Raw genomic sequence first — 26,705 nt, 5'->3', positions numbered from 1 at the left:
TCTCATAGTGAGAACAGCCAGCCGTCATCTGAGCTAATGGGGGTTATATAACAGCAATTCCTATGACAAAACCACACGAACTGAAATACGGCTTGCTGTGCGCTCTAGGAAACGCATATGGTATCATACCGGAACCGGTTCTCGGCTTTGTTATTTCTTATGGTTTTCTGATGAGTAGTTTGTTCCCAGTAAAGTTAAACGCGTTCGGAAAATCTCGTGCGCTCTAGTAGTGTCCTAAAACAGCTTCAGTCGTATGGTAACGGTGACAATTGAAAAAAAAAAATTACACCATCTTCCCGTGGGGAACCCTGATGAGGATGCGAAGCATCGTGGCGGTTCCGTGCGGTTCCATTGTGTTGCCGTTATGTTGAGTGATCTGGTTTTTACTAGCGCCAGAGGGAATTCCGCGTCCGGGTCCACACCGGTGGCAAAGACACGCAAGTGCTGTTGTGTTACGGTGAGTTGGCGGCGGTTCTCGAGGCGCCGAAACTCGTCCATCATGTTCTTGTCGATGTTGTCTCTGTGGTAGAATCGGTAGTCTCCGTCAGCTTTGGTGAGGTAAAGGTTGTTGACATTGGTGCACCGGCTGAGAGCAATGTACACGCCCTCCTCTTCGCAGCTTTGTCTTCTCGTTCTTCTTCTTCTTCGGCGGTTCCCCTACGGGAAGATGACGACGGTGGTTGAACGCGAACCTATCTCGTGATGGATTCTTTGGTTGGCCAATCCCTAGGGGCATCCTGCCACAATCAGCATCAGAGGCGCTGCGGACGGGGCTGGTTGAGCTGCAAGGCGCGTGGCGCTTCCCGCCACAGCTTTCCCACGGAAAATTCAGCATCCCCCTCTAAAGTTTTCAGTTCGTCGTTTCCGTTGACGTTCAGCTTCGCGTGCCTTCGTTGTATCAGTAGCTTCTTGACGTAGTTTGAATGAGTCAAGGACATAAGACGCGTTCGTAGCACTTGCTCCTGCCCCGGATTTGTTGCGTAGTGGGAAGAGCACCGCGTACCTCCCGTTGCGGCCAGATAGTCGTGGGATCGAAACCGGGCGCCACTAACTATTTCTTTTTTTTATAGTGTAGTATCGCGGAGCTGTGGGTGTAAGGAGGAGAGTTGCGCATGCGCAGTGAGCGTGTGGACGGCGCCGCCATCGACGACGGAGGACCAGGCGAGCCTAAGAAATGCTCCGCATTTAAAAAAAACTGTGGTTGATTCATCCGTCATAGGAATTGGTAAAACACGAAAGTGAAATGTGCAGCGAAATCTGCAGCTGAGCATGATCATTGCGGGTCAGCCTGCTGTCTTGTGTGTGTGCTTGGCGAGCGTCGTCCTGCTAGCGGGTCGCTTAGGCAAAGGTGTACTGGTGTCATATCCGTGACGGATCTGACGTTAGTGAAATCTTGGTGGATCCCGGCATAAAACACTTTCGTGTTAAAATATAAAACCCGAAAGCGAACAACCCGAAGTATAATGTGCTGATGATGATGATGATTTCTATTGGTTTCCCCTTTGTATCGGGGTGATGACATGTCATCTTACCAAAAAAGACTAATATACCTATGTTTTACACTTTTGGTTCAATACTAGCGCTGCTTAGGGCAGGCACAAAAAGCTTATTAGGCACAAAATACTTTCTTTTCCCTGTTACAGGTGGTAACTGTCCTAGGCAATATTCCCCTCTCTGCTTTTCGTCCATCAGCATTCTAATCTTCTTTTCGTCCCCTCGACAGCCTTGAAGTTAACTTCCTCTGTGATACCCTTAAATCCTAGGGCTTCTTGAAGCCCAATATTCCCTTCATGTAGATTTGGATGGATACCCTCACATTCTAACACTATGTGCCTCATAGTTTCTGTTTCTTTTCCGCAGACCACACATACCCCATCATTTTGTGAATACTTCCCCACAAAACTCTTAGTTCGCAGGCAACCTGCTCTAGCCTCAAAAAGCAAAGCACTGCCCTGGGAATTATCGTAGAAATTTTCCTTTCTGTTCATTTTCTGAACATCAGAAAATGATGTTCAGAAAATGATGTTCCCCCTAATCTTAACTTTATATAAAAAATGTTTGCTACTACTTACTACTATCTTACACATTTTTCCTACAAAGATCCTATGACAACGATCATTTATCTCATTCTGTACCACTGACAATAATTAGAATAATGGTTTTAAAACTGGTGAAACGACGCCATCTGTCCGTGGTTGCTTGGGTTTCGAAGAAAAGGCTATGCAATATTTAACGCGAGTATCCTTAGGCACGTACGCAACTTTGGTTTATTAGAAAAACTGCGCATTTATTACTTTATGCAAATTTTGTCGCGCGGGAAACAAGGTTTTTTTTTTTTTCAGGAGACTGCGCTCAAGTGTTGTACCTTCGAGCTTCCTAACCCCTATTACATGCCAAGATTCCTTAGTGGGAAGCAGAAAAACTAGGTCTGCCCAGATCTCGCTGTTTTTGAGGGGTTATCAAAGTTTTCCGAACTGGCCAATCTTCCTGAGTGGTACGCGGTATTTCTTTCCATGACACCACTACCGCCAACCAATCACAAGATGCCACCGCGTAATAGCACTAGTAGCTAATCGCTGGGGAGACATCCGCAGCAGAACACGTATGAATACAGCTCGTTGGATTCGGGCAGCTTGTGCAACCGACGAAGTTATCTGGGACATGCAGCCTACCAAGACTAACAAGCATATTTCCGACGACCAAGGCTCGCAGACACGCCATCACAGCCACCGATCAACCTCAGCCTCTCGCGGTGCCCCATCGCCGGAAGCCCTCCACCTCACACTTCTTTGGTGCCCCGATCGCTGGCGGCCGTTCTACCTTGCAGATCGTCGGGCCTTTATCCGTAGGTGGTCCTACCGCCCGGCCTTTTGAGGGACCCCAGCACCATCGGCGGCCACCCCGCCTCGAACAGCCCATGCGTCCCACAGCAGCAGTCACTTCGCAGCGCTGCAGTGCCAACCGCTGCCTGCCTTCCCCAGGGGAAGGCTGTCCCAACTCGCGCATGGCGTGGTTCCGTTCCCCGGGGCCACCCTGCGTCCAAGCGGCTGGCTGCCATCGAGCTTCGCGCATTGGCGGCGGCTTTGCCGACGGCGGCGTCTCCCACACCTGACGACAGCGGCTATCCCGACTCCCGCAATGTGCTGCCCCGCCCCAACGGCGGCCACACTCAACCAACGTTTTTAGCTAATCTAAAAACGTTGCACTCAACACACATTGCGGCCCGAGTCGTGGGGAACCCCACTGCTGCTGGGTACCGTCCTGTGTGAGCCTCCCGGGGAACTCCCACACGTCAGTTTCAAAGGAAAAGGACGAGTACCGGATGAGACACAGCCCTCTCCGGAAAAAAGAAAGCCGTCGAGGGAAAGCACGCGGTATTCCCCAAATTCCTCGTTGAAACGGAAGCATCGACGGTATTCCGGAGAGTCACGCCCGTCTTCCACTCAGCCGTCACCGGACTCACTGTCCCCGCTCCCTCTCGCCCCACCTCTCCACGGCGTGGAGTGAAACGAGGGATAGTCAACGAATCCAGCCTGTATCCGCGGCGGCCACCCCTCATCACAGGGCTGCCAACTCTAGGGAATTTTCCTAGATCTAGGGGATCTGGGTCGTGTTTATGGAAAATAGAAAATATGTCAACATCTAGGGAACTTTTTGCGTCCATGTGGTCTTATGCCTTCAGTCGTGTAATGGTCTCCCTTGTTAATTTCAGCATTCGTTATTTTTTATATACCTATGCATTTCAGTTTCTCGATGAAGCGCAGATATCTATTTACCATAAATGTGCATCGAGTGAAGCCATCGCTCCTACGATTGACATTGCTGGTGCCAATTGCAAAAGAACAAGGTTGATGAATTTCATTAATTTGCTCGCTCGAATATCTCATACACTGCAGTTCTTATATACTTTCTTATATACTTGCATGCTATTAGAAGTGCACAGTGTCGTAGTGCAAGATTTTTGTGTTTTGCCTTGAATTGCGGTGTTTCTGATTATGGAATTTTTTTTTATAATTTAACACGTCTCCTGCTTATGTGCAATGCGCTGTAACACGTACTGTTTCTTGGAATGTGTCTGTGTGTGTGCGCAGAGCGATTGCTTTTCCTTTCTTGGTAATTTTTATGTGTATTATATATTATTACATATCCCCCCCTCCCACGTGATGAACACTGTTGCCTTTGTGGTTCGATGAAATAAAACGTTTAAAGATTCACAAATTGTACTGGCTGAAACATTTTTTTTTTCAGCTTCATGACCGCTACTTCAAAAATGCTTTCAAACGAATTCATAATTATATCTTAAATGTAAACTCTGCAGTCGTATCGCACAACACGACTACAATATCTGAGAGAAAAGATCCAATAACCTCATTCAGCGAAAATCTAAAGAAATCTAGGGAATTTCTTCATCCGAGCTATGGCAAAAGTGGCTTCGCAGGTTGGCAGCACTGCCTCATCAAAACTTGCGGTGCGCCTCATCGACGGCAGCGTTTCGCTCCTTTCTCGATAGCCATTCTTCCTGCCGCTTTGCGGTGTCCATCACCGGCGGCCACACGCAACGCACCCATGGTGGCCGCAGTTGCACGGTGGCTGCCATTTATCGTGCCGATGTGTGGAACCCGTTGCTGGCTACCATCCTTCGTGCGCCTCCAGATGCCCTTTTTCCGTGCGGTAGCTGTGTTTTAGATGCGAAGCTTCTCATGCTCGGGGCCCGAGGCTGTGTCCCTCCCTCCCTCGTTGTCGTTGTCCGCCGTCCGCATTCCACTGCGCATGCGCGTCTCTTCAGCCCCGTCAGCGTTTGGGCTGACGTCAGCGCAGTCCACTATAAAAAGAAATAGTTAGGCGGCGCCCGGTTTCGATCTCACGACTCCCTGGCCACAACGGGAGGTACGTGGCGCTCTTCCCACTGCGCTACAAACCGAGACGGGAGGCTGCGCTACGAACGTGCCTTATGTCCTTCATTCAAACTACGTCAAGAAGCTACTGATACAACGAAAACACGCGAAGCTGAACGTCAACGGAAACGACGAACTGAAAACTAATGGGAACTTCAGTCGACCCCATGGCTGCTTCGCATACTACTCAGGGTTCCCCTACGGGAAGATGGTGTAATTTTTTTGGCCGTGTCTGTGTAGTGCGAGATAGGGTCTACACTCACCCTCCCAAAGAAATAGCTAATCATCTATCTCATCACTAATCATCTATCTCGAACGGGTCATCTTTAACGATTGAGTGATCACCTCCCCCCTCTACTCCCTTCTTCCCCTTCCCCAACTACGGCCATGTGGTCTCCCCCATCTTAATAAGTGTCATGCATTTCAATTCAAACGGCAAAGTTGATAGCATTGAGCGCTTGGCGTTATGGGTAACTTCTTATGCTGAACTCGTCTCGATGGCACACGCTTCGGTGGCAAGCATAAGCGTGCTTGGCTCTATCTGCCTGGCTCTGATAAAGGACGCATTGCAGCGAGATCTGGATATCTTAGTTTTAAGAGCAATAGCGTTTGTTTCGCAGTCTATATGCGAAACTTTTGGTCTGTCTGTGTCAATTAATTCAACGCATATTGCAACCTATTTTTGTTTGTAGACAAACCCACGACCACGCTCGCGTTTTTTCCCGCCAATACCTGCTTTAGTACTGGTGGAAGGAGACTTCTCATCACACTTTGTTCAAGTAATCTATTTTTCGCCTCAGTTCTTTTGCATTTTGGTGTGCTCATTTTTAGTTACCAAGGAACTGCATGTTTTAGGCGAAAAATAGAAAGACGCGATGGGACATAATTGGCACAAGATCGTCACCGAGACAGGCAAATCATGTCTGGTGGATCGGAGCAGAGCGAGCAACACACACTGCACCCTCGCCGTTCGCCGCCGAAGTGTGCGCGAGCGAGGCATATTGGCAAAAAAAGTCACCCCTATCGCCAAACGCTGAATCTGATCAACTGTTCTGCTTGAAGTGAAGAAAAAAAATATATACAAGGCAGCGAGCGTGGTTGGACGCGCATGCGCACATGAATGTCTCGACACCATAAGAGAAACGTTAGATGTCGCGATGATGCATTTTGCCACGCGCTCGCGTGCCCCGGCTTCTTTTGCTGACGGGTGTAAGTCATTTCGATTTTTTTTGGCAATTTTGCATTATTGTTTTGTGCAACAAATGCGTGTTCTCCATTTGTTGTGTTGCCCTCGGCATGTGAAGCGAAATCTGTAACCACCGGATGCAAGCCACTTCAGTTACATTCGAAAGTTTTGTTTTTGTGAACCGAATAGACGGCCCGCGACGATTTATGAGAACAACGATGAAAGTTCATGGCCCATTTGTTTGCGGCTGGTGGTGCAGCAGCAGATTTTCTTCCAGCTTTATTTTAATTTCCTAAAGCGCAATGTGGGCACTGCAAAGTTCTGCAACAATGTCAACAGCAAAAGAGAAACTTTATTCACAACAGCCCCTAGTCTCGTGCTCCCAAGGGATGGTCCAGGCGAGCCAGCTGCTTGGAAGTGGACCGCTCGGAGCTTCTCCAGATCTTCTGCATGCCAAAAAAAGAAAAAAAAAAGAAAAAAAAACCAACAACGTCAGAAAACAGCGGGAATTCTAAATTTCCGTTGGATGTACCCTGAGCATTGCGGACGTCCTCCACTGCCTGGCTATAAGCTCGAGGTTGGTGAGGTTGGCCAGGGAGTCCTCGCCACGGTTTGCAGGCGTCATGCGACGTACCTGCGGTCTCTGATACCCTGCAGGGGACGTTGGCATGATCCATGTACAATGCATGTCAGGGTTGTCTAGGTCCTATAGGGCAAGCGATCGCGCGGTTCCGGAGCATGCTGGCGACGTCTACTGGTGGCTGCTGCGTTTATAGATCGCAATGGGCCTTTTCCCCGACCTAAACCTTCGCATGCGCTTGCAGGCGAAGCCATTACTTTTGGTGGCTGGCTCTTATTGCAGATACCGCTTCTGGCAGATGCCGTAGGGACACCGGGTACAATTCCAAATAGATGCTGGTTGGCATCAGGGGGCCGCTGCAGGGGCGCTAAGTTATTCTACATTCAATACCCGGCATAAGAAAACGTACTAAATTTTGTCAACAGCGCACTCAAAGAGAGACCTCTGCGCATTAGGTTAAAAAAAGTGGAGCGTGGCGTGCATGCAAAGCTTAGCTATCATAATGTACGTGTACCGTGATTAGCAATAGCGGTAGCGTCACTGGCAACCAAGGCTCAAAAGACCACCAATCCTGATTTTCGTATTCGCCGCTACAGCGCTTTCCTTGGCCTGGAAAAGGTCAATTGTGCGTGCGCAGAACTGGAACAGGCTCAGGCCGGTCGTCGTTTGGCATGGCCCGTCTAATCTGCAGGCGCCACTACCCATAAGGAAGAAGCGCTTGTCTCCCACAGTGCCAGCCGTAAGTGTTGGCACGGGGAGAAATCATGCAACGACGACGATGTTGAGCGCGAAGCTTTCTCGTGAGGGATCGCTTAGTTGTCGTCTGAGCTTGGACTTTGAATCGCAGATGGTTTGAACTTTCACTCGTTGAGCTTTGACTGACTCGCACGCAGTTTGATCTTCTGGTCGCAGCGTCTGACCATTCGCCCTTTGATTTCGAACGAAGAAAGCTTCGCGTCCAACCATCGTCGTCGCTAAACGGAGGGGTGCATGACTTTTTTTTTCCCCTTCCCTAACAGCTCTTAACGTCCGGGCTAATGCTAGTTTCGTCGTGTCGGAATGGCGCAATCGGATAGACGTCGGCTTCTCAAGGCGAGGGACCCATGGGTTAAATTCAGACCACGGAAAGAGATCTCTTCTTCTTCACCCACGATCATCATCATCGTCAGAGAAAGTTGGCTTTCCTGCAGTGCGTTTTGGACGGTACATAAGCCATCAGTGAGACGGGATTCGGTCCGTTGGGCACATGTCTTTTCGTCATAGCCCGATTAGATAAATGGGAAAGGACGTCATACGTGCGACAAAATAAGTTCTCACGTCTATTTTTTTAAGGGCACATGAGCCTCGGCGAAGGAAATATGGCGGTTAACGATTCAGAAGGGGCAGCGAGAAAGGCAGCTGGCGCGATAAAGGAAATGTCAGTTGAACTGAGGGGCCAGGAAAAAGAACCTGCGCATCCTTCTTCACTGTTGTGGCCCCTTTGTGTGTCCTTCATTCCCATACGAGGACGGATAAATATAGTACGCCACTTTTACAGTACAGGCTATTCAGAAAGGATTGTGAGAATCACGGGGTTTCAGTCTAACATGTTTCTCATTTCCGCTGCACATGCCTGACACTGCATCAATTAATGCCAATCAGAGTGGACAACTATGGCGGTGTGGTTGGAACCAAAATGTAGATACAATGATTACGACCCTAGACAGAAAATGGAAGCAGGGATGTACCACACACACAGGCACACAAAAAAAACCGTTTGGAAGAGGGGCCACGAAGAGGAACCTTCGCCTTTATATTTGAGGACGGCTTGTGCGTCCTTGAGTGTTGCCTTTAGCGCCAGATTTGGACGGAAAAGGGAACAAACAGAATCAAAGCGCATAAAATCACGCCGACTGCAACAACGCCTTTACACAGTGAACAGCCGCTGCAACAAATCTGAGTGCAGCCACCTGGAATATTGTACTTTGAGTTGTAGAAAGTTGGACTAATAAATGTTTTCTCACGTGTAATCATGGGTCATTCCCTTGTCGTTCATTGGTGGTTTATTACAAGTGTTGTAATCGATTAATTAAGCAGGGGGCAAATTATAATTACATGGTTTCTTACATAAACAACTTTTTTACACCCTTATCGCCTAAAGAAAGTGTATAGATGGAATAATGGTGTTGGGAAGTCATTACACCCTTTTTCTTAGTGGTCAACACCCTAATTTGTAGATTTACATCCTTTTTGTGTGGCAAAAAGGGTGTTGACCGACTGCAACACCCTCGGTTTTTGTAGGGTGTTGAAAGGGTGTGAAATCGGTGTTCAGTTGCAAAAGAAACAGCGGAGCTGGGGGTCGAACTTGTGTCTTCCTGTTTAGCCAAGTTTTGCTAGGTTTTGCTAGGCTTTGCTAAGTCTTGTTAGGCTTTGTGATGTTCTTGCTAGGCTATAGGCTAAGTGCTGAGGTGTGAGGCCAAGTTTAGCCGGATTTTACACGGCCGTTCGGGTCGTTCCCCCACACTGACAGCGGATCCCCGGCGGTAAACAGGCTAGTTCGACCCCCAGATCCGCTGTTTCTCCAGCCTTGCACCACTAGTGCAAGCTCCGCCATTTTTTAACGTTTTAGTAGCCCAAGAAAAACTATCACCTTTGAAATGGTATAGCAAGGGGTGCAGATACGCATATGCCCCTTGTGCTCACACTCAAGCCGGCACGAAAGCCGGCTTCACTGTTAGAATACTTATTCGCAGTGGTATACCCACTTAACATGCGGTGCGGTTTTTTTTTCTTATTAATTTGTTGCTAACGCCACCGGACCAAGCTCAAGCTTCAACAGCTCCGCTCTTAACGACCAACAGCAAATAAAATTTACCTGCCCCAAATTCTGTTTCAACGTGTTGTATATACACACTACTAAAATCTTTTGTGACCTAACCTCAAACTCCACACGCACGCAGCATTTTTATTAAAACCGTTTGAAAACACGCCACTTCAGCCGACGCAGCACCTAGCGGAGTGTCGCCACAACTGGCCGCCACTGCAGCGGATGTGACGTTAGACTCGGGACTCCCGTGCCGCCGTCGTCTCTCCGCAGTAGCCCCCTCCCTGTTCTGTGGTAGCTTTTTTACGCGCGGCCTCACGCGAGTGCGCAGCGTACGTATTCGGGCATCTTGCATGAGTAATTGCTTTCACGCATTTGCTCAATGCGAAAAGCTCAAGAAGCTCTGGGTTGCCGAAACAAAATCAGAAAATTCGAAGAGTGTCGGGGACGGTCGACGAGGCGATCCGCCGTCGGCGAGCGAACGCGGCAGTTGCACAACGGCTGATTTCGTGGTCGCTTCAGCGGCAGCGTGCTCTCGGTTGACTTTACGAGCACTCGAGCCGCGAGTACGGCCTACGCGAGACGATGCGCTGTTGGCGCGGCTGGTCGTTGCGTCGGCGCGCGAACGAGTACGGCGGCTGTGCGGCGCATTGCACGGAAGGGATCCAGTTCAAACAACTTCGTCAAAAAATAGAAACTAACCGCTGTTGCGACATTTCGCTCACCGATTATAACAAGAAAAAAAAATGGCTGGCGATTACGATACTCCCTAAAGCGATATTTGGGCGCAGCAGCAGTGCGCTGAGGCAGCACTCACTTATGGGTTCTCTCGAGTCTCGACGGCAGCGATGATGAGCCTCTGCGTCGGCGGCGCAAATTGCAGGAAGGGACCGCGAACTTCGTCTTAAAGGGACCCCGAAAAGCTTTGTGAAGGTGGCAATCAAATGCATTCAGGTGGTAGAACACATAACGGGGGATTTTTGAGCCAAGTGTGAGCCCCGTACGTTGTACAGATAATTTGTAAACAATTTTTGAAGATCGCCTTTCTCAACCGATGAGCGCGACGCCGCAGCGAGCCGACCGCGGGTGACGCAACGGCGACCGCGGGTGACGCAACGGCGATCGCTGCTGACGCAACGGCGAAGGCGCCCCCTGATTCGCCCAATCGCCGGCAAGGTCGGCCGCCGGCGGCGTCACTGCCATTGGCTTTCGGCTGCTCTTCCTCCTTCCTGCGCGATCCCAAGGCAAAGGCGGCAAAGGCGGGTCCGCAGTGATTGACGCGAGCCTAGGCGGAGGAATGTAGCTAGCTGCTTTGAAGGAGGCAGAGAGGGAGGAGGAGTCGATCGGCAAGTGGGGAGAGGTGCATTTAATTGCTTCTGGCGCAGCTAATACTGAATGTAGATCAATAATTCCAACGGCATTGCATCGCTATATTGGTGCTACGTGACAATACAGGCCTTTTGTAACTTTTACAGAAGGCTTTTCTGGGTCCCTTTAAGGCGCGTTCACACTTGCGACGAAAGCGACGGAAATTCCGTCGCTTTGTCGCGCGACGACCGTTTTTGGCGAATGGTCGGGACCAATTTTTGTCGTCGCGCGACAAAGCGACAGAATTCTGGTCGCTTTCGTCGCAGTGTGAACGGGCCTTTAGGAAGCGAACGTACATCATCGTCACGCGCACGCCCCCCTCACGTTTTCCCCGAGCATCGCGCCGTCGAGCGCCTCGTGCGGGCACAGCATACTGCCCCCTCCCCTCCCCAACCGCATACTTTCGGAGAGCGCTGGATCGCGCCGCCACCGCGAACCGCCCTCCCCTCCCAATTTCGTGACTCTCTCCTCCTTTGCTTTCTTTCATCGTTCGCTTTTTCTTTCACTCGTCGGTCTTGCCATATCGTTCACTCGGTAATGACGACGGCGACGCGGCTCAGCCCAGAGACGGGCGACGAAGGGCTGCGCCCCAAAAAAGAGGGGGGGGGGGCATTTTCGGCAAAACGAGCAATAACAAAGTTGGCAACATCGAGCCTCGGGTGATCACGACGCCAGCGAAGACACTTCAGTGCTTTCGCCGCTGCATGGTTTTTTATCATGCTTGTTATACAGGCGGCCATCATTAGCTAAAGATTTGGCGCGGCCTCCCTGCTAACAGGAACAAAACTGCCCGTGTAAACAAAAATAATAGAATTTGAATTTTAACTTCGGGGCCATGCGCTGAAACCGAATTCTTACACACCAGCCAGCATATTTCGGCGCTTTCCTGCGTGGGTAGCTTTTTTAAAGCAAAGCTTTATATCTCTATCCCCCAAGGGTTCTTTCGCGACCGTTGGTGTCAACAGACAACTCCCGCGAACATAAAGAATTTACTGGCACCGCCAGGAATCGAACCTGGAACTAATAGCGTAACAAAGCAAGAGCCCGTTGTCTTACCGATTTAGCTACGAGCCCACGCGGAGACGGGGAAGACAGGTGGTGGACTCACCAAGCACATCTACGGGTTTACCCCCTGCATTCTGGCTGAATACCACGTGATAGCGTCACGCGACCTCACGCGCCGCTGTGCGCTCCATCAAAGGCATGTCTAGAGGCCCTGTGCGCGCCTTGCGCGTGTGCTAGGAGTTACAAAAATTAAAGGAAGCTCACACCAACGCATGACATCTCACTTCTAGTACGCCAATATGCTAAAGCCTCTGGCCTCCAGTGTTCACGTAACAAATCACAGATCCTTGTCTGCCCTTACGGCAAACGACACATCAAGGAACACATTGAAATACTCCTTGATGGCCAGGCCATCACTCCAAGCCCCAGCATCAAGATCCTGGGCCTACATCTCCAGGCGAGCACCAAGAGTGACGTATCGTTGCAGCGCCTCAAACACAGCATCAATCAAATCATACGCATGATCAGGCGAGTTGCCACCAAGAAGCGAGGCCTCAAGGAATCCGATACCTTTCCATTAATTGAAGCTTTTGTCCTCTCGAGAATCACGTCAACCTCCTGTCTTCTTCTCGGCAAGGAGGACATAAAGATGCTTTATATAATGATTAGAAAGGCGGTTGAACAGGCCATTGGTCTTCCCTTGAGTGCGTCCACAGAGAGGCTGCTTAGCACGGGGCTCCACAACACGGTGGAAGAGCTGATAGAGGGTCATCTTTCTAACCAGAAGTGCCGAATGAGCAGAACTGCGGTGGGTCGCCGCATCCTTCACCAGATTGGCTGAGCAGCACAGAATGTCAGTCCGTTTGATGTACTCCCGCTCTTGGCGACAAGAACTAAAGATGCTCCCTTTGCTTAGAGATAGGAACCCCTCTCACGACGAGGGTCGCCGCAAGCACGGGCTCAAGCGCAAAACATCACCCTCTGTGGGAACCATGCAGTTATCTACACAGACGCCTCCCAACATCGAAGGCAGTAGTACGCCATCATCGTGGCTACCTCCAGAACCAACCTCCTTGCGTGTGCCTCACTCAAGACCCAAGCAGTGGCGGTCCCAAGGGGGGGGCGAAGGGGGCGATCGCCCCCCCCCCCCCCCCCAAAGAGGTCCTCAGCTTCTTATTTTTTTTTTTTTCGAGGCATTCCACTTGCGCGAGGTTAAATCCCACTTGTGCAAGGTCGCAAACGTGTTGCGACCGTCAGAAATACGGGCTCGAGTCAGCCGTTGCACCGCCTACGGGGAGACAAAAACCACTGTGTCGCTAAGTGATTTGTGCGCAAGCGGGTTACACCACATACGCACACACGCCGGCATTGTCACCTCCTCCGAAGAACTGGCGCAAAAAGAGGAGCGGTTCTTATTCGCCCCCACAAAAAAAATAATAATAACGCCCCCCCCCCCCTTAAAAAAAGAAAATTCGCCCCCCCTAAAACCAATCTCTGGGACCGCTACTGGACCCAAGAGATGATGGCAGCAGAAGAGGCAGCCATCGCCTTGGCTCTCACTCAACCAGGGGTTCAGAAGGTAGTAACTGATTCCCAACAAGCCTACCGGAATTACCAGTCGGGTTGGGTGTCCTGACCTGCACTGCGCGCGCTAAAAAACCACTCCCCAAACGGTTCCATTCAGCTCATCTGGACACCCGCTCACGCTTCCATGGAGGGCAACGAATGCGCTACCAACAAGCCTGCGCTTTTACCCCCCGTGTTATGGAGCTGCACGAGGACAGTCACCCGCTTGTTTCGTTCAGGGACATAACCCAGCATTATCGCCTTCAGAGACAGACCCTACCTTTGCCTTACCCTGACCTTTCCAGAGAAAAACAAACTACCCTACGGCGCGTATACAATCCGGCTCCATCCCATGCACTTAATGCACCCGAATCGCTACGACGCTGAATGTAAATATTGCCAGAGTCCTTCAAAAGCATTGAAGGACTCTGATATTGCTCAGAAGTAGGAACACTCTGCCACATAATCGGGGTGTGCGACTTTAGCCCTGAGCACCCTCCTCTCTTTCCGTCAACTACACAACAAGAGAAATGGGAGATGCTGATGTACAGCCCCCGTCTGCCTACCCAGCTTGGGTTGGTGGACAGAGCACAGGCGGCGCGGACTGCATATGGGCTCCAGTAAAGAAAGAACCACTCCCCTGGGTTGCACTCTGGGCCGTTCAGAAGTCTGAATAGAAGTATTTCCTCCTTCTCCTCCTCCTCCACAATCCTGGCCGCCGATCTCGTCGCCTCCGTCCGCGGCGGCAGAGATGGAGAAGTGAGATCGTCGAACACCGGTTTAAGCTTCCTTTAATTTTATAAAAAAAGTTTCCACTCATGTGCTACACCAATACAACTCAACCAACCACCGTTCATGCATCATCATTGATTGAACCCTACCAAGAATATCTCTTTGAAGTTATAAAGGGTGTGGTTAAGTGCATTTCACTTCTCTCTGGTTTCACTATTTGTAGAGCGACGTGACTGAATTTAACGGACGTCGGCATGGATAATCGTTATGGGTGCCGTTTACAGCTTTGCTTTCCAACCACATCCACAGGGTGGATTGGTGCATTTTTTTCCCTCTCTCACAAACGTACGGTGGTTCGATTAGCACAGCGAATATTCCCTGCGCCAGCACCCATCTAGCGCTCAACACTGCTTTTTGTGTACCGATTTCCTAGCTCTCAGCTTCACCACGACGCCTCGCGATGCCTGTGCTTACCTTTCCGGAGCGTCTCAGCCGCACACAGACTAGTGAAGCAATAATGTGTCCACTCACTTCCCAAGCTCGTTTCGTGCAGTTTTGAGTTTTTGAAGAAACGGACGACCTGAAACACATCGTGCGCGCCGCGCCGTCTTCTCGCAGGCAGCCGTGCGCGAATCTGTCGACCGCGCCCACTCGATTCCCGAGTGTAACGTCACTCTCGGTCGGCCGTAATGGCCTCTTTTTTCAGTTCCGGTTTGGAAAAGAGCATTTTTGATTTTCGTTTACAATGCAGCGACGCTAATTTGGGCCTCAACTATTTGCACCTTCCGGATATATACCTTCCGGAAACCGGCGGCAGTACATTTAAGGGGCCGAAAATTTCGTTGCCAATTGGCATTGTTTTGAACACCGTAAACACCGTAAAGTACAAAACATACCCCCCTCCCCCCCGCCCGTAGATAATGTAAAGGTCACCTCTGTAAAAAGGTAGACAAGACCACCAAATTTTGAGGTTTTTTAGGCCCTTTTTCTGATGTTCCAACACCCTAATTGATAGCTTACACCCATGTGGCAAGAAGGGTGTTGAAATAATGAACACTCTTCTTGGAGAGCGTCGAAAGGGTGTGGAATAAATGTTTGGTATGTAATAAAATTTCATGATCGATTGAACATAACTACAGCACTTTTCCCACACCCACTCACGATTAAAAAGATTTTGCAAATCCGCATGCTGACTTGCGTACGCTGACATTAAAATGCATAATTCCAAAGTTAGCTCTAAAATATTTCATTTTAGTGACAAGCCCACTGACTATCACAGAACTTTCCTCTCCCGGCTATTAAAGTAAGAACAGCAAATGTAGTAAGGTAAGTATGAACTCCCTCTCCCCATTCACCCCGTTGGTTTTCTCGCTCAATTCATTTGTGGTCCAAGTGTGACTTGTGTGCGCTGGATGTGCCTGTATGCTGCGCGCTCAGCCGATCCACGTTGTCACACGTAGCTGCGCTGCCCATGCCCTTATTTGAGGCGTATTGAAGCGCAGCAGACTAGGACAGGAACACAGACGACGACACACAGGGTGCTAAGCAGGGTGTTAAGCAACCTTACACCCTTTTTAGGGTGTTCCCAAGCACACCCTTTTTTAATCCTTACTCCCTTTTTTAGACAAAACACCTTTCAAAGATGTGTGCCATTGGACAAGATTTTTACACCCTTTTCGGTCAAAAAGGGTGTAAAAAGTTTAGTGTGTCATCACACCGCTTACACACTTCTAAAAAAAACACCGCGAACTCCGTTTTTCCGCCCCTGTGACGAACTTTCCTCAGTGACAAGCTGACCTATGAAGAATGATCCTATGTGACCAACCGGCCTATTACAAACCGGCCTATGACGAAACGCCATGCGACGAACGGGCCTACATCCCAGTGAGACATAGAAACCTTCGCTTTAATAAGCTCGTGGTTTGGCGCGGCGCAGTATATCCGCAGGCAGTTACGTAATCGCACAAAAGGTTCCACGTAAAACGGTGCATCGCATTCTTTATGCTGTTACGAATCGGCCCGCCGCCGTACTTTCCCGCATCAGTCCTCGGCTGTGCGGCGAAGCCACTACGTGCGCCTTTCTACCAAGCGCCACCGTGTCGGTGACTCATACCTTCATGCCTCGACAAGCCGGGCCAGACGCTTCGCTTTCGGCGCGTTTCAAACTTCGACGGTTGCTGGTCCGACGAGGCACGTCGCAACCCTCCCAAGGACACAGAGGCCCCGCGATCGCAGCGGAGTCCTCCTCTCTCCCCTCTCTCGGCTCAGCATGCGCTGACGCTATCGACTGCTTACGAACTCTGGAAAAAGCGTTGTGTGTGTCTGTGAAGTGCGTAGCGTGCGCAAAATGTAAAGGGGCTGTTTTGACCGTTACCGCTTTTGGGTATAAATAGAAGCCCCGCATATATAACCCATTCCTGTTAGAGCAGCGAATACATGCTGTCACTCTGCTCGAGTCCTGTATTGTAACCTCGCACGTCGGGGCATTGTTCTTTGGCTTCGGCTCAATTTTCGCTATGAAGTAAACAGTTACGTTAGCCTACGGCTTCTGGACTACTTCACGGCTGCAACAGCGGCTGGCCGCTCGCTCTACGCCACGCTACCACACGTATGCCGGAGGCGACAGAGCTCGGCTCGGGTCGGCCCACACGGTCGCAACAATGCATCATGTTCGTTTGCTACGCGCGAGCGCAAGTCGTTTTGTGCCATTACTTCCCTGCCTGCGGTGATATTACATCGCGTCAAACGACGCGGAAGAAAAGCCCCTCTCTCGGGAGGTGGCGCCTGCAAATTAGACGGGCCCATGCGAAAAGACGATCGTCCCGACCCTGTCCGAGATCCGCGCACGCGCAGTTGCCAGCTATCGCCAACACAATGTCCACTAGCAGATGTATGCATGCTTTGGAGCCGTGCGCTCGCTTGCCCTATTATAGACAAGCCTGACGCGCACTGTACACGAACTTGTCGGGACAAGTGGTAAACAAACACTGGCACCACGCAAGCGACGGCTATTTGTATGCGATGCCCACGGAGCAGGCCATGGCCAACTGCACTCAAATTTCGCCTCGGTCAAATTTACTTTGACCTTACAGTCCGTGCCACCAAACCAACTGGGTCATGACTGGTAGCCCAGTGAAATGCGTTGTTAATTAGTTATAAGCCTCCTTTGCTGGCGACAGTGCACCTGCCGGCGGGTCGCGCAAACAGCCTTGAAGCGGAAGTGACATTGCGGCCGGCTCTGCGCTTTTTCCTACGGCCAGCCAGGAGAACCGGTCGAGCTCCAGTGATGGTTCCGCACTGGGGAGAAAAATTCCCATTCCTAGGTTCAGAAATTCGCTATTTTTAGCGTTTTTTTTCCTCAGGTTTCTCAAGAATTCCCTGCAAATTTCCCTGCATGGTCTTTTTGCAGCTGATAGATCATTACATCGATTCCTGTTCGGTTTTGGGAGTTAGTCAGCGCCGCCTATGTCTACTTTACGTAGCCTTCCGGACGCGCACGCCGTTCAGAGAATCAGAGCTTCACAGTGAACTACATTCCACTACATATGCTTATGAGCAGCATTTGACTATGTATTTCACGTTTTATACCAAACAGAATGCTTACTTTCCATGCTAAAGCTCTAAGTTAAAACTGCCCATGTGAAAAGGAACAAGACATAGTTGAGTAAATGAGGTAACTTTAGCTCAGTTCCGGGACGTCTGGTGCCATCTCTTGTTGGCAGCACGCGGTCTAAGGCGCACCCGAAATACTTTTTTCTATATTGCGTAGGAATACATGCGAACAGGCTTCAGCCCTTCAGCCGCCGCTGCTTCACGCTTTACTAGCTCTTCCTCGTGGAGTACCATTTACTCTATGGTTCCTCTTGCTTTATGAACTGGATTGGAAGCTGTCTTGAATGCTTCTGGTATGCGCGTCTGGCTTGCGCGAACACGACTGCAGATATTTTAAACATAACTCCGACGACGTGTTAAGGGAACTTTTCAAAAGAAAACAAAGTAACAAATGATGCGAGATCCGGTTTTTTTTTTCTTCCTTTCTACTCCACGGTTCCTAAAATTCCCTGCATCTATTAACGATTTTCTTTTCCCTTTTTGCCGAAATTGCAGACAAAAAAAAACTGCGGCGAGGGCGGCGAGGGCGAATAGGACTGCGGCGATGGCGAAGCGCTGCGCGCAGGTTTGCCTCAACCGGCCGGCCGCGTGCCGCCGCTCGCTCGCCGGCTGGCCGGCTGGAACGTCACTTCAGCCTGGCCGTAATGGCCGCGCTCTGCTCCATTTCCGATTTCCACTCCACTTCCAAAATTTCCGATTTTTGATGGCTGTTTGCGCCGCGGATACGCGTATTTCAGCTGTCATATTTTGTGTATTGCAGTCTTTTAAATACAGAGCATTTCAGTAACCCACGATGTCACCCGCGTTGACGTCCGTAGTCGTAGTCCGCACCCCTCCCCCTACACTATATATAAAAAAAATACTATCCGGCGCCTGGTTTCGATCCCTCGACCCTGCGGGCGGAACGCAATGTACATGGTGCTCTACCCACTGCGCCACAAAGCCGACACAGAATGGGAGGCTACGAACGCGCCTTATATCCTTGACTCATTGAAACTGCGTCAAGAAGCTGCTGATACAACGCATTCACTACCACCAACTCCCCAAGCACTAAACGTTAACGCAATACACCCACCCCATATGCGACGCATTTACTCGAGTCCCCCTCGCGGGGAGATGGGCCCAATTACGATTGCAGTGCAACGCCGGCACGTGCGGGGAGAAAAGAACAAGGAGAACAGAACTCCCGCTGGCGCAGTTTCAGGCAGGGGGCGCGCGAGCACTGCGAAGGCGGGAAATTTGAATTGCATGGGGTGGTAGCAGTAAGCGGATAACGGCGGTACAGGCCACTATGGCGAATCACTGCTCTGCATTTCCGACAGCTTTTTAGGCAGACTAGTCTGAAATAACGTTTTTAGGAGGTCGAAATTTTGAGTGCAGTTGATTCCACTCGGCGACGTAATCCTGGCCAGCTCAAAACAGCACCCAACCTGCATGAACAAGGTAGTAGGATTTCGATCCCAATAATGCGGCAGCAGGGGCGTTGCGGTAGATGTGGCGATTGTAACCGGCGGAAAAGACTGGGCGTGCTTAAGCACGCCGAGTGGAATCAAGAGAGACTGAAAGAACTTCAGGAGGGAGGGAGGGAGGGAGGTAGGTAGGTAGGTAGGTAGGTTAACCAGCACTGACGATGAATCCCGTAAGCGAGCTCCGCAAGCCCGAAAAACACGTTCTCCCCACGAGCGATAGGTTTGGCATGCTGCACGTGCGGCGGCGGCGTGTGGCGGGAGCATGAAGACCCCGGTTCTCCCCGTTTCCCGCCCGCAACGTCATTGATGGCGTTCCCGCGGCCCGGGCTGTTATTGGCTGCAGCCATCAGCCGACTCCATACCCGTGTGGCGACCGCAAGTGTATACAAGTAAAAACAATTTAGCCCCGTGCGATAGTTTGAGAGCTGCCGGACCGTTCCCGGAGCGGCAAACCGCGTGGGGAAACGCATCGCTACCGGCACATGTGTTTCGCTCAAAGTGCGACAGCTGCACGGTGACCGCATGGCAATTCTAGAGCAAAATCTGGCCACGCAATCCGCCTTTTTAATTTTATGTGGCGCTTCAACCCTTTTGCCCAAATTGTCATCTGGCAGGAAGAGCTGCGGGAAAAATAAACACACCTTTGCGGTGCTAACTGCCCTGATCAACGTGCGAGCATTCTGCGATTATACTTGGGTTCAGCCCTGCTTTTTATGCATTTACGGTCGAAGTCCATAGCGTGTGAAATATAAGGTAGGGGAGGGGAGGCGCGCATGCACCACGCGGTCTCGTAAAAAAGGGGTATTGTCTCCTACACCCAACTCGCCGATATTTTTCGTTCGCCATGTCAGTACTCACCTTTGGATGTGGCTGCTCTGCTGTCGTCAATATGACTGGAATATGAAAAAGAAAAACGAAGCAATTGGTCACGGTTACTGTGGAGCTAACTTTCAATGATGCTGTTCGAGCAAAGGAATGGTTAGCATCAGTAAATTACCGTTTCGCACAGTACGACAGTTATTGTACTAAGAAAATATTAGTTGCAGATACACTGCCATTAACCTATACTGTACGGGTATCACGTACTGAAGTACTAGCAGAGCATGAAATGCATTATACAGGGGAAAAAAAGAAAAAAGGTTTGCACCTCCTGACTTCATAATTTCACCGCTGGACTCAAGCGATGTTGCAGAAGACAGCGCCAGATAATAAAACTCGAAAGTGAAAGCCAGCGAAATGAACAGGTCATGTAGTTCGAGCCTTGCATTAAAAATACAAACAAATCTCTAGCCAGGGGAAACGCGAAACGAACGCCATTTCTGCGCTTTCTACAACCTCCGAGAGCCATTCCTCATCCCACTCGAGGCCAACGCGCGCCACACACTCTTGCCAGGCGCGTTTTCTTCCTCTTATTCAGTTATGCTGCTATACCAAGCCTTACAGGCAGGCAGAACCACCGCCCAGCCTATGTTTCTTCATAACCTGGCAGCCAGTCAAGGCAGTGGCGTACGCAGGATTTCCGTTCACTGGGGGCCGGGCCTTCCCAAAATGAGAGATGGAGTTAAAACGAACAATGAATGAAAACTTCAAGAAACGAACTCAAAACTGAAAAAAATACAGATGGCGCGATTGTGCTTTATGTGACCTGGCGATTGTTTTCTTCATATTTATTTTTATTTAGGGCTATGGCCAAATCGGCGATTATCGTGGGGAGTACCGACGTATATGTCGAAGCTGCGTAAGCCTCGTGCACAACTTGGAGAAGAAAATAATTATGGATATACTGACCATGATTGGATTTTTATGGCGCAAGGCCGACTACTGGCAAAGAGCGCCAAGGAAAAGCTGACAGTAAATATAAATCATTTAACTAAAAATTGATATAAAAAACATAAGACAATAAATACGACTGGTGTAAAGGGCCAGGTTGTCAACATGCATGATAAGTGATGAGGTGTAAAAACTTGACATCGCTAAGAAACTTAAGAGTACGCTTGTGGGTAATTATGGGGTCGTCCCCTAAAAGTATGAAGGGTTTAGTGGAATGTTTTGTCTGTATAGTTGCGAGAAGTGTTTGTGGCATGTTGTGTCTAGTGCCTTGCATTGGATGGGGATGTGGATCACGGATAGGCCGTCTCCGCACCAGCTACACAAAGGTCTTGGAGATGCAGTGAGCAGGTAGGAGTGTGCTTCATGTGTGTGGCCTATCCGTAATCTATCCAAGGCGACTTCTGTGTATCTGTTGCGTGTGTCGGTGGTGTATGGTGCCAAGTGTGGTTTTATTACGTCTAATTTGTTGTCTGTCTGTTCACCTTACTCTGCTTGCCATGTTTTACGAACGTGTTGTCTGATGTGTGGCTTGAGGTCAGTGTACAGTACTGTTGTGGTGTGTAGTGTATACGTGAGTGTAGCAGCAGCGGCCATTTGATCAGCGGTCTCATTTCTGGCAATGCCATAGTGGCCTGGAACCCAGCAGAAAGTTGTTTCAGGGTTTGATGCATATGCAGACGTAATGGCCTCAAAAGCAAGACTGATCACAAAGTTTTTAGAAAGCTTTTCTGGAGCAAGCACCCGTACAACACTAAGATAGTCCGTGTATACAATGGACTTCAAAATTTGAAGTTGGACAATGTGATTTAAGATCATTAAAACAATTGATTTATTGTAGGGTTTAACGCGCCGACGCAACGCAGGCAATTAGGCGCGCCGTAGTGGAGGGCTCCGGATTAATTTCGACCACCTGGTGATTTTTAACGTACGCCGAAATCTCGTATGCACACGGGCGTTTTTGCTTTTCGCCTCCATCAGAAAAGCCGCTGCCGCGGACGGGAATCGAACCCGCGACCTCGTGCTCAGCAGCGCAACGACATAGCCACTGAGCCACCGCGGCGGGTTAAGACCATTAAAATAACGCACGCTTCCACTGAATATACTTTTATGAAAGTTCATTGTTTTGCTGACATGAAAGTGTGGTCCATGCGCAGCACAAAACACAGCAGTAGCAGTCTTGGGCGCGTCGCTTAAAACTCAGCCCACCGGTACTTATCCTAGAGAAACAAAAAATACTGCAGAATCCCAATTATTGGTGACCTGTTTTTGTCGAGTTGCGTGAAAAATAGGTCACAAATGGCGAAGATGTCATGGTGGAATGGAATCAATGATGGCTGTCTTGTGGATGTCTGACAGTGGGACGGCACTTTTCTCACCCTGAAAAGAGACGGCATGGGAATAGATGGATGATTTTAAAAGAGTTGCTGTGAGGATGTATCATTAATGGTCGAATTCAAAGGATGATTTGTCATAGACATGATTTTTTAGGCATACAACACGTCCATATTTACCCTTTGGTGAGGTAAGGACCGTTTATCGCACTCTACATACAGACTTTGGACAGTGCTAGTGCGGAAGGCTCCACATGCAAAGCGAAGGCCCAAATGCAGCACTGAGTCCAGAATTTTTAGTGCCGTATTTGTTGCGGACCCATACACGACACTGACATAGTCCAAGCGAGATCCTACCAGGAACACGTAGGAGTTGCTTGTCTGGACCATAGGATTGCTGGGAGAGGACTTTAAGAATGTTCATAGTTTTAAGGCACTTTTGCTTAAGCTGTTTCAAGTGTGGAACAAATGCTAGTTTGTTATCGAGTATTAAGCCTAAGAACGTGTGCTCCTTGTTCACAGGAATTGAAACGCCATTGAGAATAATGCCAGGGTCCGGATGGATCTTCACGCTTCGTGGAAAACACCACGCAAGAGCTTTTTTCTGGATTGAGTTTAAAAGCATTCTTCTCTGCCCAGCCGGCAAGTTTTTTTTTACACCAAGCTGGACTTGACGTTCACAGATTGACATATTACATGATTTAAAAGAAATCTGGACGTCATCTACATACATAGAGTGAGAAATTGTAGGTGGCAATGTCTTTCCAAGAAAGTTCATTTTGCAGCTAACACTCCGCCTTGAGGCACGCCGTTTTCTTGCACGTGAACCCTTGAGAGTGCACGACAGACTGTAACGCGGTGGTACGTTCTGTGTGACAAGTAACTGGCAAGGGTGTTTAACATATTGCCCGAAACAGGTCACTAAGAATGCCGTAACGCCAAGCAGTGTCATATAGGCTTTCTTTATGTCGAAAAACACCGTCAGGCAAAACTTTTTATACGCGAAGGTATCCTTGGTATACGATTCAAGTGCCACGAGTTGGTTGCTCGTGGATCGCCCCGCCCTGAAGCCTGCCTATCTGGCACCTCTCGACTAGACCATTATACTCAAGAAAGTACACAAGCCTCCGGTTTACAATCTTCTCGAGAAGCGTACGCAAGCATCTAGAGGTTGGGTCCTTCCCCTCCTTTAGGAAAGCCAGTACTATGGCCTCCCTCCAAGATTTTGGAATGTGCCCCGAAAGCCATATTTTGTTGTAGAGGTGTAGAAGTGTTTCAAGTGTGTCTGCGCGTAGGTGTTGTATCATTGTGTATATAATATCTGCGCCTGGAGCTGAAGTCTTACGAGTGCCGCGAGCTATCTTCAGCTCATGAAGTGAAAAGGGAGCATTATAGGAGGTGTTCGACTTATTATTACCACGCAAGGACTTCTTTTCACAGGATGTGGTGTATTGCATGAAAGTGCTAGTATAGTGCGCTGAACTGGACACGTATTGGAAGTGTTGTGCGAGTGTGTTAGCCTCCAGTGTGTCCCCTGTTGTACTAACCAGGGGCAGGCGGCATGTCTGATGTTCTTTGAGTTTTCGTATACCTGGCCATACTTAGTGTGTGTGTCGGTGTATGAGTTTATGGATGTCAAAAAACTCGTTTTGACCCACGGCGCACACGTTTTCCAAACGCCTTTGCCCTTTTGAACAAAAGGAGATTATCCGATGTGGGGTACCGACGAAGGATGCCCCACACCTTGTTCTGGGTCTCTCGCGCCCGCCTACATGCCACAGCGGCCTCCTCTGGTTGCGCAGGACGCCAGAGGCGCGGAGAATGGACTGTTCGGCGGCGTCGAGGATGTGCGCCGTGAGGAGTTGGGTTGCCTCTTCAACGTGTTGGTGTCTTATGGATGTGTACTATAGCTTCGATGTCTCTGTAAACGTATTCCATTTTGCTCTTGCTTCATTGAACCTCTTATGGGAAGATGGGCTACTTGGGCCTTTACCTATATATGTAAGTGAGGTAGGGAAATGGTCACCACCATATGGGTCAGTGGTGGTGACCAGTGGTGGTGACCCCACTCAATACAAGGTGTAGAAAAAGATGATGAAGTAGAATTTGGGAACGGTGGCCTCCGGTCTCTGTCTGTCTTCTCTTCGCCCGGTCAGGTCTCATGTATGAAGGGAACTTGTGTCGGTCCGTTTTCTTATGAGCATTTGTACTGTTTCGCGCATGAAACTGCACAAAAGTTAGTATCGATCCTTTTACCAACCCTTTATATAGCACCACTTATTACACTTATTATACAGTGACGCGTAACTTTTCAACACGTATGGGTACAATATTTCTTCCTCCGTCAGCAAAAAACCTTAATTGCTTGTTAAGGCCTCGCTGCATAGGAAAAGATATTTGTATCATTAGTGAACGGCTCTCTAAATAAAAAGAGGAAAGAGGTGGGGGGATCACAGATGACAGCATGCTCAATAACCAAGTCCGCAGCAAGCGAAAGCCCAATGAAACCCGCCGCGGTGGCTGCGCTGCTCAGCCCAAGAAAGTGGGTCCGATCCCGGCCACGGCAGCCATTTTTTTCTTATGGAGGAGACGGAAACACCCGTGTGTAGAGATTTGGGAGCACGTTAAAAATACCTAGGTGGTCAATGTTAATCCGGAGCCCAGTCGTAGCTTCGGCCTGCAGAACCCCCCAAATTTAAAATAAATTGAAGCCCAAAGCAGGGCCAAAGAGCAGAAATTTTAAACTTTTGAACTCAACCTGTCGATTTTCAGGGGTGGGCTTAGAGGTACCTGGGTGGGAGGGTAAAGGGGGATTCATTTGGGCACTGTACGAGAGGAGGGATGGCCCGCAAGGTACGCGTATAGTAATCTGAGTTCAGATTAAGGCGCTTGTCCCGTTCAAAGTGTGCGGAACTATTGTAAGAGCATACGTTCCTCGAAGTACCTATGTTGCGTTTTTCGTGCCCACGTTAGGCGTTGGACGATTAGTTTGAATTAGCAACAGCTTTAGGCTTAATTGGAAATTTTAGTGCCAAGAATTCGGACACGTGGCAATAACCAAGTGTGCAGCGCTTGCTGAATTAAACATTGAGCCGGGCTGCAGCGAATTAAGCTTACATCCATGCTACAATTAAGCTCTTCATGGACTTGGGCTGGCAAAGCAAACCCCAGGACCCCGTGAAGTTACCGTGTGTCAATTGATCTGCAGAAATGGCGTACGATTTGAAAACTACCGCAATATCTGAATCCGAAGTTATGGTACCGTTTGAGCACCTTGCAGTGGTAGATAAATGCATAACGATTGCGTAGCGAATCAGCAGCTGCTGGTTCGCTGCGCAGATCTTGCGGTTCAGTGAACCAAGCATTTAACGAAATTATTGGTGCACTTTTTCTTGGAAGAAACGGGAGAGGGGGAAATTCGGGATTTAAAAAAGAAGAAAAACCGCCTATGTGGGAGCGTCTTGAGCACTACGCCACAGGAGAACTGATATTTCGGACCTGGCTTGCCTGGGGATGTCGGTGTCAAAGGCATGGTCGTCGGTGGCGGCGCCTCCCTCGTCAAACGAGTCGCTGATGAAGCTGTCCAGAATGTCGTCGTCGTCGTCGTCGCTGGACCGAGGTCGGGACGGCCGGGGGCCACCAGGCTGACTCAGGCGCGACTCATTCGCTCGGGACGGTCCAGCCTGGCTAGGGCCGGCACCCGAACAGCGGTGGAAAGTGAACCTGCGGGTACAATGATACTGTCCTGGGGAAAGATCGGCCGTCTGGAAACGGAGGCGGAAAGCGCGTATAACGTTAACTTTCGTCGCCGACTGCACGGCGAAGATTTGTCGAAGATTTGCTGAAGATTTGTCGAACTCTCATCTATGACTGCATTGTGCGGTACGGCAACCGCAATTCTTTATTTCACTATCTAGCATCAGTATGGAACCTTCTGGAACCTTAGCATATCCGGCATGGAAGGAGAGAAAACACCGTGTCCCCCTAGCGGCTGCTTTACAAACTACCGCAGTGACGTCATGGTTTGAAATGTTTTAGATGCAAAGCATCTCTTAGTCGACCCTCCGTCGTCCGGCGTCCGCACCTCTCCTCCTCTCCACAACATCTGTGCGGCGCACGCTGCTCCTCCTCTCCCCTCTGCACACCAGCTGTCCAATCACGCGCATGTGCGCTGCTCCTCCTCTCCACTCACTACTCTGCAAATAAACCCGTCCGCGCTCCGCTCAGTTGCTTCTTCGGTACTGCGCCGTACGATGACTGCAAATGGACGCCAACGATTCCGTCAGCGAACTGGCTGGCACACCTTCAAATAGCCAGCCACCACACTG

The 26,705-nt window shown here is 49.7% G+C and overlaps 1 protein-coding gene across 3 annotated transcripts in view; it reads right to left on the bottom strand.

Annotated features, from left to right (window-relative positions):
* Positions 1-6,413: 6,413 nt before the first annotated feature.
* The window catches only part of LOC144152172 (uncharacterized), a 38,306-nt gene continuing 18,014 nt past the window's right edge, over positions 6,414-26,705 (bottom strand). For 2 of the 3 annotated variants that reach the window (XM_077683407.1, XM_077683393.1), the window contains 4 exons: positions 25,876-26,100; positions 20,075-20,109; positions 6,614-6,732; positions 6,414-6,527 (listed from right to left, as the gene is read on the bottom strand). In XM_077683407.1, the coding sequence (XP_077539533.1) occupies positions 6,450-6,527; positions 6,614-6,732; positions 20,075-20,109; positions 25,876-26,100 (457 nt within the window). In that variant the 3' untranslated portion in view covers positions 6,414-6,449. The remainder of the gene's footprint in view (positions 6,528-6,613; positions 6,733-20,074; positions 20,110-25,875; positions 26,101-26,705) is intronic. The other variant, XM_077683401.1, reaches the window with a different exon arrangement.

Source organism: Haemaphysalis longicornis, unplaced genomic scaffold (genome assembly GCF_048455015.1).
Source record: "Haemaphysalis longicornis isolate Haplotype H1 unplaced genomic scaffold, Haemaphysalis longicornis Haplotype H1 scaffold_1, whole genome shotgun sequence".
Taxonomy (NCBI): domain Eukaryota; kingdom Metazoa; phylum Arthropoda; class Arachnida; order Ixodida; family Ixodidae; genus Haemaphysalis; species Haemaphysalis longicornis.
The sequence above is the reverse complement of the archived record's forward strand: the minus strand, read 5'-3'. Positions and strand labels throughout refer to the sequence as shown.